Source organism: Colius striatus, chromosome 2 (assembly GCF_028858725.1).
Source record: "Colius striatus isolate bColStr4 chromosome 2, bColStr4.1.hap1, whole genome shotgun sequence".
Taxonomy (NCBI): Eukaryota; Metazoa; Chordata; class Aves; order Coliiformes; family Coliidae; genus Colius; species Colius striatus.
The window spans coordinates 71,720,505-71,733,582 of NC_084760.1; the positions used below are offsets into that span (position 1 = coordinate 71,720,505).

The window sequence follows — 13,078 nt, forward strand, 5'->3', positions numbered from 1 at the left end:
AATGGCCTAAAGTTTTTCTCATCAATATTGTTAAAATCTTTATTTAGGAAAGCACAATAGGTTAATAAACAAAATGAATGAAAAGTAAATATTATATTTAATCTTCACCCTCAAGCCTGAAGTTACAATATCCACAGACTGTCAAACACAGCTGCTTGGCTTCACTAGTGTGCATAACATGCCAACAATTTGTATCTAGAAGTATATGACAAAGATAATTTTGAAACCTTAGTTATCTCTTTATAGATCATGAGAGTCTTCAATGGAGGAAGTAAATAGTTTGCACAGGGAATTCCAGATTTGATTAGGGTAGAAGACAGAGAGGTGCTCAAAATTGCAATTTATGATTGATTTTCTGCAGTAAAAGAAAAGTTCAATAAAATGGTTACATGCTGTCAGTATGGGTATGCTGTTAGATAGACAGAATTGGATGTGGATTTGGAGACCTGGTTTTCTTTTTGTAAGTCTTGAGTAAAAATGTTTTATCTCCTATTCTACCAAAATGACCTTACCACTTGAAGTTGTCCTTGTTTTCCACTCTCACAATTGCCATTACTAACCAGAAGTCAGTTATGGATTTACCTTTAAAGAAACCCCAACACAGACACAACCCCCTCCCACGCTCATGAGAGCATAATATCTGTTATATCTGTAAGAAGACAAGGAAAGAAACATGGATGATGTGATGGGGTCTGGTTCTGTGATTGCCAACTTTACATTTGAAATTGTCACAATACCTAGGGAGAAGGTGACTGTATTACTGCCCTGATCCTGTCTCTATGTCTTGTCTGGAATTCTCTCTGAAACAGTTACAAGTTATAGACTTTAGTTACCCTAGAGTTTCCTGTATGTATCTTTTTGTAATACACAGTAGTTTTTCTTAACCAGTGTGAGCCTTGGGATAATTTTGCTTCATGCTGGCAGTCAAAATCAGATCCAGAGAGCAAAAATAATTGCAAAATTCCATGTATTGACTAAACATTATTCTGGGGAAAGGGAATCTTCATAGTTTTGCTTCAGAGTTCTCATCAAACGTATGTCTTGCATTACCTTTCACTAAGTATCTCTTTGACTGTTTTTGCTTGCGTTAATCAGGAACAAATTTGGCATGTAGTTTGTTTACTGCTTAACAATGAGGACCACTCAACAATTAGAAAGTTTGTCCTAGACTTCAAGCTGCAGATAATATCTCTAGCTTCCTTTAAAAAAAAAAAAAATACAAAAAAAAAAAAAAGTTTAATGCAGAGTTGCAGATTCCAAGCTAAAAAGGAGCTGTGTATTGTCTGAGGCTTTAGATCTTGTAGAGATTGGATTTATCAAAGTTTTGTTGTTCTGACTTGAAGTGGCGTCACTTGTCTGTACCCTGTAGGCCCAGACTATGCAGCTGATTAATTTTATTGTTTTATTTTTAAATGTGGGAACTGCTTTAGGCATGTATGCTAATATTCATATTTTCTGAGTTAGCATTGAATCCTTACAGCCATTCTATTGGAGGAAACTATAGTATTCATGCAATTGACTGAAATGGGAATGAAACAAATAATAGGGACTAATATAAAAGTTGACATAAAACCTTTTAAATAAAGACAGGCAAAACTACTAGCTGTTACATAAAAACACTCCATCTGTTGCTGTTCTGCACCCATTTACCTGACAGTAATGCTCTGAGTACTCTTTGAATTTCACTGTTCTTCAGAATTTTGGCAGCACACACAATCTGTTCTTCCTGTCTGTCAACTCACTTTGAGAAAAATGTCACTTCTTTTTCCTAATTTCTATATCAGATTCCTTTTAGAATGCATGACTTAAAGGGATTTACTAGACCACTAAATCTGGTCCTATAGTATTGACGGGAAACATGCCTCCTAAGGAATTCTGTTGTAGCCTGCATCATAATGACATAGTTCATTTATTTGTTTTGTTTTTCTGTAGTCCCCCTTGCTATATTGATCTCAATAGCTCTCCAAGCTGTATATTGCTGATGGGTAATAGAAACCGTGATTTTATATTTTTAAATGAACACAGCACTATATGTATGCTGAGACTCCACTAGAAGTGGGACAGTATCAAGAGCAGACTCCAGCTCATCCTCGCTCTTTGGGCCTCCAAGAGAGAACAGTTTAGTTCTGCTTCCTTTGGAAAGGTCAAGCTGTGGACCCTTCCTTCATTCTAGTTATTTTCACATCAGAATTCAGTTGTAATCTTCTTTTGGGGAAGACCAATTAACAAAGCTATTTTATTCTGTTTTCTTCTTTTGTTCTGTCTTAATCCTGGCTAACATAGCAGCCTGCATCCATTCCAATTCTACTTCATTTTTGCAGACCATGAATGACAAGAAATGTTCACACTTTGTGTGACTATTGTTATTTCCCTATAGGACTTTTGGAATAGGTTTACATCCTTTTCCTCTTCCTCTTCCTCTTCCTCTTCCTCTTCCTCTTCCTCTTCCTCTTCCTCTTCCTCTTCCTCTTCCTTTTTTTTCTTTTTATTTTTCTCTCCTCTCCTCTCCTCTCCTCTCCTCTCCTCTCCTCTCCTCTCCTCTCCTCTCCTCTCCTCTCCTCTCCTCTCCTCTCCCTGTTCCTTTTCACTTTTCACTTTTCACTTTTCACTTTTCACTTTTCACTTTTCACTTTTCACTTTTCACTTTTCACTTTTCACTTTTTTTTCCAGCTTTGGGGTAGCTTTCTTGTTCAAAAGAAAGGCAACAAAGGACTCCCTCTACATGTTGATGACAGCAACAAGCTTAAGTTATTTTATTGTTGTGAGATGTTTCAGATTTGAGCAAAGGTGATCATGTTGGGGGCTGGAATGGAGAGTTTCCCTAACATTTTTCATATTGACTCTGGTCTTTTGTTATGTAACATTCTACATTGTTTCTTTGTGTTCCTTTGTTTTCTCTGGAAACACAGTTTGGTAGCAACTACAGTTAAAGAGTTTCTGTTCTTTTTGAAATTTTGTACCTATTTTTCATTCTGAAAGAATGCATGACACTAATTGTTATAAGAGATGTACATCACAATGTAGTTTTCAGAAAGACTTGATCTACACTTTGCTACCAAAGATCCATTTCATTTTGTAAATAGTTTTTTGCAGTTGCAAAAAATAGATAAATAATAGCACTTTTTTACAACAAGAAAATGTCATCTATTTCTCTTAGATTTATCTCATTTTCCAGGTTTAAAAGAGTTTTATGTTCCATTTATTTAGAGTGATTATAGCCTATTTGAAGGATGATGAGGACTATCCTAATTATCTTTTTCTGAATTATGTTTCTTTTATAATAGTAATGACATACTTGGTTTCTAATGTTAAAAATTTTCAGTTCATGAGCAGAATGCTGTGTTTTCACTTCAACATAACTAGTTAGAAATCTGTTTGGAAAGGAGGATGGAATTCCTTCATAATTGATGATTATGAAGGCTTGAGGTGGAGCAGGATAATAGATAAAACAATTGGCCACCACATCCTCAGAAAACCCATACTGCAAACACCATGAGTTTCTCAAGTTTCCTTTCCTAAGCATTTCTGGTGCCAGAGTTCTGAGTCAAGCTTTTACTACTCTTAAGGTACTGCTCAAACATCAACATACAAACCTGTATCTGAAAACTTAAATAGATAAAAGTTGGCCATGGGACAAACATCTTGTGTATGTTTTTATATTTGGGGTTTTTTTGAAGATGTGAATTGGATCATTCTTTAGCTAGATTAATTCTACATTTTCTAATATATTTTCTACTAATTAATTTTAAAGTAATTTTACCAATGGGGCTGGAGATGGTACAGGAACTTAGTGCTAAGATACAGGAACTGTGTAACTTGAAAAATATATGCTTCCTGACTGCAATGTAAAAAGAACTTGAGCTTACAGTTCTAATGATCTGACTTTTCTTCTTTCCTCCATGTGATTGACAAAGATTTCCTTCAGTGTGTTTAGTACAATGTAAAACTCAGCAACCTGTGTAGATTAAATGTTAACCTCTTCCCACTACGTACTGGTTTTAGCCCTGCATTGAAAAGTACTTCATCTAGAACCCCCTTGTTTTAAAGATAAGAGTATTTTCCTGGTATTACTTGTTTTTCACACCAATGATATAAAATTTATAATAAGTTGAATTCAAACAGCTTAGAGCCCTGAGGAAGACAGTCTGTGAATTACGTGTTGCTTTAATGCTTACAAAGCAAATATATATGAAAGCATATTTTAGTGGCTAATTTTAACTCTCTGAAGTGAGACATTTTGAAGGCTTGGTGGGGTTTTTTTTTTTTGGTTTTTTGGTTTTTTTTTTTAAGGGAAAAAAAAAAGCTTTGAGACCTTTTAGATTCCCTAAAACTGATCAAAGAAAATCTCAATATGTACGTGGTTATTTTGCTTTTTAAATAAAATTTGTATTGGCTCCTACAACGTCAACCGTTCAAATAAAATACAAGTTCTCACAGTTTTAGCTTACATCAAAGATGGAAATCATTGTGTGGTTTTGGAAACCAAAGCAATTCTGAGATAGACACAGTTGGATGATTTTTTTAATATGACAGCCTGTTTCATACACTTAGTAACATCAGCATGAAGTTGAAATTGTGCATCTTAATGAAGGACAAAGTCTAGGGGAAACTTTTATATTGACTCTTTTAGGATTAAGATTCAACTAGGTGACACTGCTTCTGCCACATAAATCCATCAGAAGTATAACTAACTTAAAAAATAATAAAATTATTCATTTTCAGATGTGTATATAGACTGCAAGGTACTGTTTCTTCTTGGATTTTCATTAGTAATGCAAAATATATCTTGTATGTTTTCCTGTAGATTAATCTAATAGTTGGGTTTCTTTTGGCAGGTTGTAAAGTTGTTAAGTAACAAAAGATCTCAAGCTGTTGGAATATTAATGTCTAGCCTTCATTTAGACATGAGGGACATTCAGCATGGTAAGTAAAATAAGTATTATTGATTCTAGCTCAGATCGCATCATTAATAAACTGGAAATGCTAATGGTCTCTATCTTTTGATAAGTAAAAAAATCAATGAGGGTATTCTTACACTCTATTTTTCTGAAAATAGCTCTTTTCTGGCATTAATTTTCTCCTTTCTAGTAACATATTCCTTTGTCCTGTAAGTAAAATAAAATTTCATTTACAGAATTGCCATCTATGGTTTTTGGCACCAGTTATCTAAGTACTATAAAATATAGATGCTATGATTTGGGTCTTTTTGAGGAAGAAAGTGTGATGTGTTTTTTATTTTAATTCCAATGGCCTCAGGACATATCCAGAAAAGTGAATTATAACAATTAATTGATTTGCACATTTGGGTTAGCTCAAACTGTAGCATTCTTTCATCTTCAGCAGTATTTTTTATAAATTTATAAATCTTTAGAGTCAGCGTAATACTTTTCACATTTATGCTAAAAGACAGTAGTGCAAAAAGGTGAAAAGTGGAATTATATTTGTATTTAGAGCATCCCTTATGTTTCCCAAAGGCTTTGACTAGATTTGAAGCAGATTGAATTATCCTGTGAAGTGCCAGCCTATCTATTAAATAAATGTGGTTTCAAGTGTAACACAGACTTCATAAAGTGCAAAAACATCTTGTGAACTTTCTAAGCTGTATATTTACAGCCATAGTTTACTATGACCTTCTTATTTTATAAAATTATTAATAAATAGAACAAATTTCAGAGTACTATGTCAACTAGTGAGCAACTCTTAATCAGATTTTTAAGTTTTTATTAAACTGTTTTGATGGTTACTAGACTTCCTCAAGCTGAAGAGCTTAAGATGGTAGTCATAGAGCAAGGCGCCAGTACTGGCGCCAAGAAGTACTTGGTATTTCCAAAGCTGGCAGATGTAGTTCAGTTAAGTCATAGAGCAAAATCTGAAAACAATGATATGGTCCTTTCCTTCAGTCAAATATTCAACTTTGTTTCAGTTAATAATAAGAACCTTATGAACAAAGGAGTCCGCCTAACATCTGTGTCTGTGGTAAAGCCAACTCAAGTTCATTGAAAATTTGCTTGCTTAACATGCAACACTAATAATAACATGGCATGAATGTCAGTAGTTGAAGGGGTCAAATAATATTATGCTTAACCTTTATCCTATTACAATATTAAGTACACATGATCATCTGAGAGTTGTGTGCAGATTTTGTATATTCCTCTTCCAATAGCTGTTTTCCAAAACCAAAAGTCTTTGCAAAGGGGAATTTAGTAGTGCTCTTATTCCCTTGCTGTGCAAAAGTGATTGAACAAACATGAGAGAACTTTTGTCTGATGTGGGAATTTGTGGAAATGGTTGGAAGATCCTGGTGTTAAAAACATTGGAGTTTTTGTTTGGGTTTTTTTGTGGGGTGCTTTTTGTTTTGGTTTGGTTTGGTTTTTTTTGAAGAACATAAAACAGTTGCAGAGGAAAAGTGGTGAGTAGAAAGACATTTTTATGCTAGAAGATAGAAAAATGAAGGAGAGACCCCACCAAGAAGTATTTCTGCCATCAGTCACTTCATACTCAGTTCTGTGAGCACTGCACTGTAGAGCCTATGGAAAAATTATAAAATCATAAGTCCAAGTATTTAGTTTCACTTTTATATATGCACTATTTTTACTACCTAAACAGTAAGGGATTTACATATTTTTGAGTTTTATAGCTTGTAGGTTTATCTGCTGTAATTTCAATACACTAATGAGAAGGTACTATCAAAAACCAAAACAATATTAAGGAGCTTCTGCATCAAGAAAGTAGTTGATATATTTCAATCTGTATATATTATTAATTATCATACATCTTAAATCTCAAACTAAAAAATGTGTTCAGTGTTCTTTGTCCCCTGGCCATCCAACCACATTTTAGTGGCGGCCTTGAGTTTTTGCCATGTTTCATGTGCAGGTAGTCTAATGAAATCTTGCCTCCGACTACCTCCAACAATTTCTAGTACCAGGCAACTTTTTTTCTAAATATTCTCTGTATTACATCTAAAGCATATCTGTGAGATGGAGTGTTCATGCATACAAATTGCAGAACTGTGTTTTATTTGCTTTGTTTTGTTTGTTTGTTTGTTTTTTGGCTAGCCATAGAAAAGCACCCAGAAAGACAGAAACTTTCAATTCAATGCAGTGTGGTAATTAGTCCATTTCTTGACTTGCAGACTATTGTGTTTTATTTTTACTAATGCTTTAGATAAATTTCAAAGTGTTACAGGAACAGAGGGGAAAACAATTGTGCTGGATATTATTCACTTAATAAATTTAATGTTTCAATTCATGTTGTGTTTTACTGAAGACATTAAAATAACTTGAAACCTGGGCAAACGTTGTGTTTAATGTCTTGTAAAATGTCTTTGTTTAGAGTTTTTTATGTATTTTTTGTTTGCTTTTTAAGATACAAAACAATAATGAAATATTGTCCACAAGAAACAGTCCTTGATGAAAGATTGTTTTGTAAAGATGAAAAATTTCATTGTTAATTTTCTTTTGTTAACTAATCTTAAACACTTAGATACTTTTTCAGGAATGTGTGAGCAGATGGCATTTAATGAAAGATCGTGTGGTAATATATACTAAATAACTTTTGATGATGATATCCTTAAGTATCTGCTTGTAGAATGGCATTTGTCTGCTCCGGACTTTGAAACAGGTTTAGTAAGACAAACTCCAAAATGCTGGCTGCTTCTAAAGTATTTTACAGTGTGGAAAGAGTAGTTGTAATAATCAGAGCACATTTGTCCTGAGTTCTAGTATGTCTTTCTAGTAGTGCTTTAAAGTAGGGTAGGTTGATTTTTGTTGTTGTTATGAGTTGTTTGGGTTTTTTTAGTAGATTCTAATTGTTAACAGAACTCCCAGCTGTTTTAGGCAGTCTACACTAGAACTGTAAGAAATGTTGGTTGCTTTAATCACAGTGCCATTTCTCTGTGTTATTAGTACAAAAATGAGTCGTCTTCTCATGGTTTCTCTGGTATTCACACAAGGTTTTACTGATGCCTATTTTTTACAATCATCTATCAACTATGCAAAACACTTACCCAGACATGTTGTTTGCTTTTTAAATTTTCACTATACCGCAAATATCTTTTATCCAGTATTATGTTCTCCCTGGAAATATAGCTGTATAAGTCTGCATGATACAGCCAAAGCTTGAGAAATGCCAAACCAGCACTTCTTACATATTTTTCCTTTATAGTTCAGATTTTCTTCCTTTGTTGATTTTAACATTAGTCTTCTGGGATTTTTCTTCACATTTCAGAGATGCAACATTTGCTTAGCTTAGAGATATAACAAGATTACAGTTAACTGCATGTAGTAATTTATGATGAACATCCTATACATTAATAAGTAATTATACATTAAGCCTGTGTCTGTATGAAGGACCATGTCTCTTAAATAAAGTAGTTCTTTTTAATAGTTGTCTGTCATCACATGGCGTGTAACAACTGTTTGAAATCATAACTATGTTGCTGAGAACATTGGTGTCAGTGCCACCTCAATCCCCTTGCTTATAAAGATACATTGTTTCCTCTTCCTAGTTTAAGCTTTTAGGGCTGTTAACAAGTGCAATAAGAATAGAAGGAAAACAGAAGGAAAAAAAATTCAGCCAGAAGAAAAGCAAATGTTATATTTCGTGTAGATAAATACTTACATTCACTACACAGTCAGTGTAGCTGAAAATAGAAGTCTGAAAAAAATAGCACATATGGCTGTCTTTTTAAGTTGTCTGAAATATTTTCCAATTCAGTAACTTTCTTTTAACTTGGGTTTATCATTTCAGGCACTGTCACCTCTGGTCTGACTGCAGACCTGATCTAGGTGGACCTGCTTCTGCAGGGGGGATTCCACTAGATGATCTCTAAAGGTCCTTTTCAACTCTACCATCCCATGATTCTATATTTCTGTAAGGTTTTGCATGGCACCTTGTGGTTGCTTTGGCTCTGTTGGCAGTAGTTTGGAGATTTCGGCCTTTGAATTTTGGACCACCTTTCTCATATCTTCCTGTAATAAGTTGTTCCCCACTGATAATACACAGAATTTGATGGAACTACCTGTCTCACTTTGATAATTAAAAAAAAAAAAAAAGGCAAAACAAAATAAAAAACCCCAAACAAACACCAAAACAAACAAACAAAACAATATATTGAAGACCAAAGCATTGTTATTTCAGCTGTTAACTCATTGATGGTCAGTGATACCAGGAGGAAGGTTATATATATGAGTAAAAACAATTAGAGAAAGGGCAGCCAGATTCACTCAACAGCTAGTAAAGCCCAACCTTTTAATCTGGATTTAAGATTATGTTACTGAAAGCAGAGCTTGCTTTACGAACAGAAGTGAAGCTTTGAGTAACAGACATACCTTCTGTTCTGAGTTCAATGCAGATGTGGAGGATGTGAACATCCTTTAAATGCTAGTGGGCAAAATAAATGTTTGCTCTTCAGTATTTGTCTATTAATGACAAAGGAGCATGGTAAAATGTTGGCTTTATTTTCTTGCTTGACTGCTCACACTGACACTCAGAAATGATGAGCTAGGAGAAACTTATCAAAGATTAACTGAATGATTTCACTGTAGGAAGATAATAAAATTAATCTTAAGTTGCATTATTTCAACTTCTGTACAAAAATTTTTCACAAAGTATTAAGTAGACTCAGTGGCTATAGGTCCAAGGGATAAATGGATTGCTAAATGGAAACCAATCAGGAAAGAATAACTCAACATCTGGAGAAGAACTCAGGATTGGTTTATCTTATAGAAGGTCCAGAGGTGATATGAGCATTATTTGTCCTGATAACAATGTATGTATATAAGCATAATCATTTGAAATTCATAATACTGAAATATTTCTCAATAATGAGTATCTTCCCAAAAGACATTTTACTGTTTAAACAAGTTATGAGGATGAAACAATACAAGATTGGATCAAGTTCTTTAGACGTTATTATACTGGAAGGTAAAGCAGAACTCCTAAAGTCTTATTTCTGTCTCTTTAACTTCTAAAAAAAAACCCCAAACTGGATAAAAGAAGATACATAGAACATCATTTGATTAGGTGGCAAGTCTCTATTTCTTTATTAAAGGAATTACCCATAAAGTCATTATAATCAGTGCAGCCTAATTACAAAGTTTGAGATTGTACCTGTTATAGTTTATTAGTTGAGAATTCAAATACTTTAAAAACTTCCACTTAATCTAACATTGTGCATTCAGACATCTAAAAACTTAGAAGATTATGGCTTAAGCTTCCCCTCTGATATCCTTTCCAGCATTTGTTTAGTTTCTTCTGAGATATCACCAAGGAAAGATTTGTTGTTTCAGCATTCTTCCGTCCTGTGAGCTAGCACTTCCTGGAAACTTCACTTCATAATTCTCAGTTTTATTCCTCTCTTTCTCCTTAGCTTTATGCTACCATATTCATTATATTGTGCCTGCTGTTAGATTGCAAGCCTAGACAAATCCATTCGCTTATAATTATTTTGCAAGTTCATATTGTGAAATTATTCATAAAGAAAACAATGGAATACACAAAATGCCTTTTATGAAAGACAGTCTAGAGTTAAATTAGAATACCACATGTATATATTGCTGCAAATGTTACTACTGCTTTGACGCTGACCCCAGTGTTCTGTACTGAGGAGTTGAAAGTGGTTCTCGAGCCCTTTCATCTGGCCAGCCCTGCCAGAGGCAGCTAGTGAAGAAGGACAACAAAGGTCTTTGGAGACAGGTGAACTTTCTAATGGCTGTACTATAAACCCCTGAGCTGTGGTGAAGGCCCTGAAAGACAGTCCTAAGTATTGAAAACATGCCTCAAGTCCTCTTTCTCTCCTCTGAGATTTTCTGAAGCCTAGTTCACAGTGACCAGTAAAGCAACAACAGCAGATCTTCAGGAAAAAAAAATACAACCTTAGTTATTGTTTTCTCCAAGTATGTATGCAACACGTTAAGATAATAAAGGACAGAAATATTAATATCACCAAGAAAGGAACTGAATGCTTTATGTGATACGTGCTTTTGGAATTTACTTTTTTTTTTTTTTTTAAATCTAGAATTAAACCAGTTTTCTATAGTGCAAAATACATTTTAAAGAAGTTACATACTTTTCAATGTGGAAAATCTTATTGAATTTTTCCCAATATGTGAATCAGCAGAGACTAATTACTGCCAGATTGAATAGTTTGGATAATTAAAGATTTTTGTTCTTTTTAAGAACATGTGAATGTAATTTAATAGAGAAGTTTTGTAAGAAACTATAACAGCATTGTTTGTCTTCTTTCAGTTGAAACAGTTTATTTTTTTTCTTGGAAGTCTGATTAACTATGAAACTTTGGGAGAAAAGTTTCAGGAAAATTCTATTCTCCCAGAAGAAAAGTAGCATTACTGTTATTTCTCATTAGTGTACCACATAAGTCAAACATAAGAGAAAAAAATTACTAAATTATTTTTTTAAATTGTTACATAAAGCAACAAAATATGTGCTATTAGAATGAGTTCTGTGCAAAAACTGGGAGGAGGGAGGGTGAAAAAGAGCACCTTGTCTGCTTTCCATAGCAGAAATATTTTCCAGTGGTCATACTTTTACACATTGCTGAGCTACACAGAGGTTGTAGCACTAGGAAAATTATGAAAGATTTATTAATTAAGACCTTCCAATAACACAGTCACACATTTGTTCATTAAATTGAAAGGTCTAGAAGAATAAGATGTTTCCCACAACAACCCCTTTGTGATGTATTCGTATGTTTCTTAGACTTGAATATATTTGTACATACAAAAAATATTTTAAAAAATGATGTCACTTATGTGTATACAGCTGTTAAAATCTAATTTAAATACAAAGTGGCTAAAATGAGGATTTGGTAAAACTGGCAAGGTTTTCCCCCCTCTTTTCCTCCTCTTCTTTTTTTAAAATTTAGTGTAAATATTTTTACTTTATTTTTCTTATCATTCCTTTTTTTAAGGAAGCAATTTAAACTATATCCTGTATTTGATCAAATGGAGATCTGTCTAGCTTAGTAGTTGTTCTCCTGTGTGGATAATAAGAGGGGAAAAGAAAGGGAAGAGTGTCACTGGCCACTCATTTTTATAGAACAATATTTTATCTTTTTGCAATAGTCATCTTTCTCCAAACTGAAAAGTTTGTTTGGAATGACTTTAATGTACGTGGACTGTTCTTTTGACTTTTTTACTTGTCACCAGTCTACAATCCACAGTTCTCTTTCTTCTCTCTGCAAATGAGATGCCTAGCTCTGTATACTGTTTCCAAGATTTTTGTGATATATGGCTATGCCATGGTATTGTGTGATCTTCTCTTTCAGGCTCCATTTTTTTTTTTTCTGTGTTGTTACTGAAGTTCTGTTTGCCCTTTAACTGCTGCTAATTACTGAGTATATGTTTTCAGAGACCTATGAAAAAAAATCCGGGTGTCTATTTTGAGGCAAAAGTTTATAATTTTGTATCCCTCACAGTGTTTTTACAAAATGGATTTTTTTTTTAAATGAACAGTTAAGAGATCCTTTGTAGATGTTTGTGGTCAGCTTTAAAGTGACTATCTTTTATTATCTGCCAACATTACCACCTCATGTTCATTAAACAGCACAAGACCCTGCAAAGATCCTAGTAAGTGTCCACTGCTACTACTTTGTACTTGGAAAACTGCATTTTCTTTGTTTTTGTAGTTGATTTCCTCATTTTCTGTGAAGTTTCTATTTTTAATTAGAGTACACCTTTCCTACTATCCACCAGCAGCATTTTTTTTTTCTGAAGCCTTAGGTAAGGATTGTGAAGAGCCTTGCGCAAATCCAGTATTAGTCTGATCACTCTTATCTATGCCTTTGTTGACTCCAGTAAACCAATACTATTTAATTTGCTGATCATGAATGTCTACTACAAAATGACATGCTACCTTACTTTCCCATTACATTGGGTTTATCTGTCCTTTCAAAAAGCTGTTTTTCCATTTAATACATTGTCATTTTCCAGGCAGAGAAGTCAGACCCACTGGTTGGTAGTTTTCAGCATCATCTCAGATATCCTCTTAAAATGTGCATTTCTATGTTCTGAAACATGTTCAGTTTGAGACTGCCCAAAACTTCCCTGAGAACATC

General features: G+C 33.9%; 1 protein-coding gene across 1 annotated transcript in view; it reads left to right on the forward strand.

The window, feature by feature from the left end:
- The window catches only part of FMN2 (formin 2), a 162,061-nt gene that overhangs the window by 57,616 nt on the left and 91,367 nt on the right, over positions 1-13,078 (forward strand). The window contains exon 8 of the mRNA XM_061989984.1: positions 4,836-4,923. Within this exon, the coding sequence (XP_061845968.1) occupies positions 4,836-4,923 (88 nt within the window). The remainder of the gene's footprint in view (positions 1-4,835; positions 4,924-13,078) is intronic.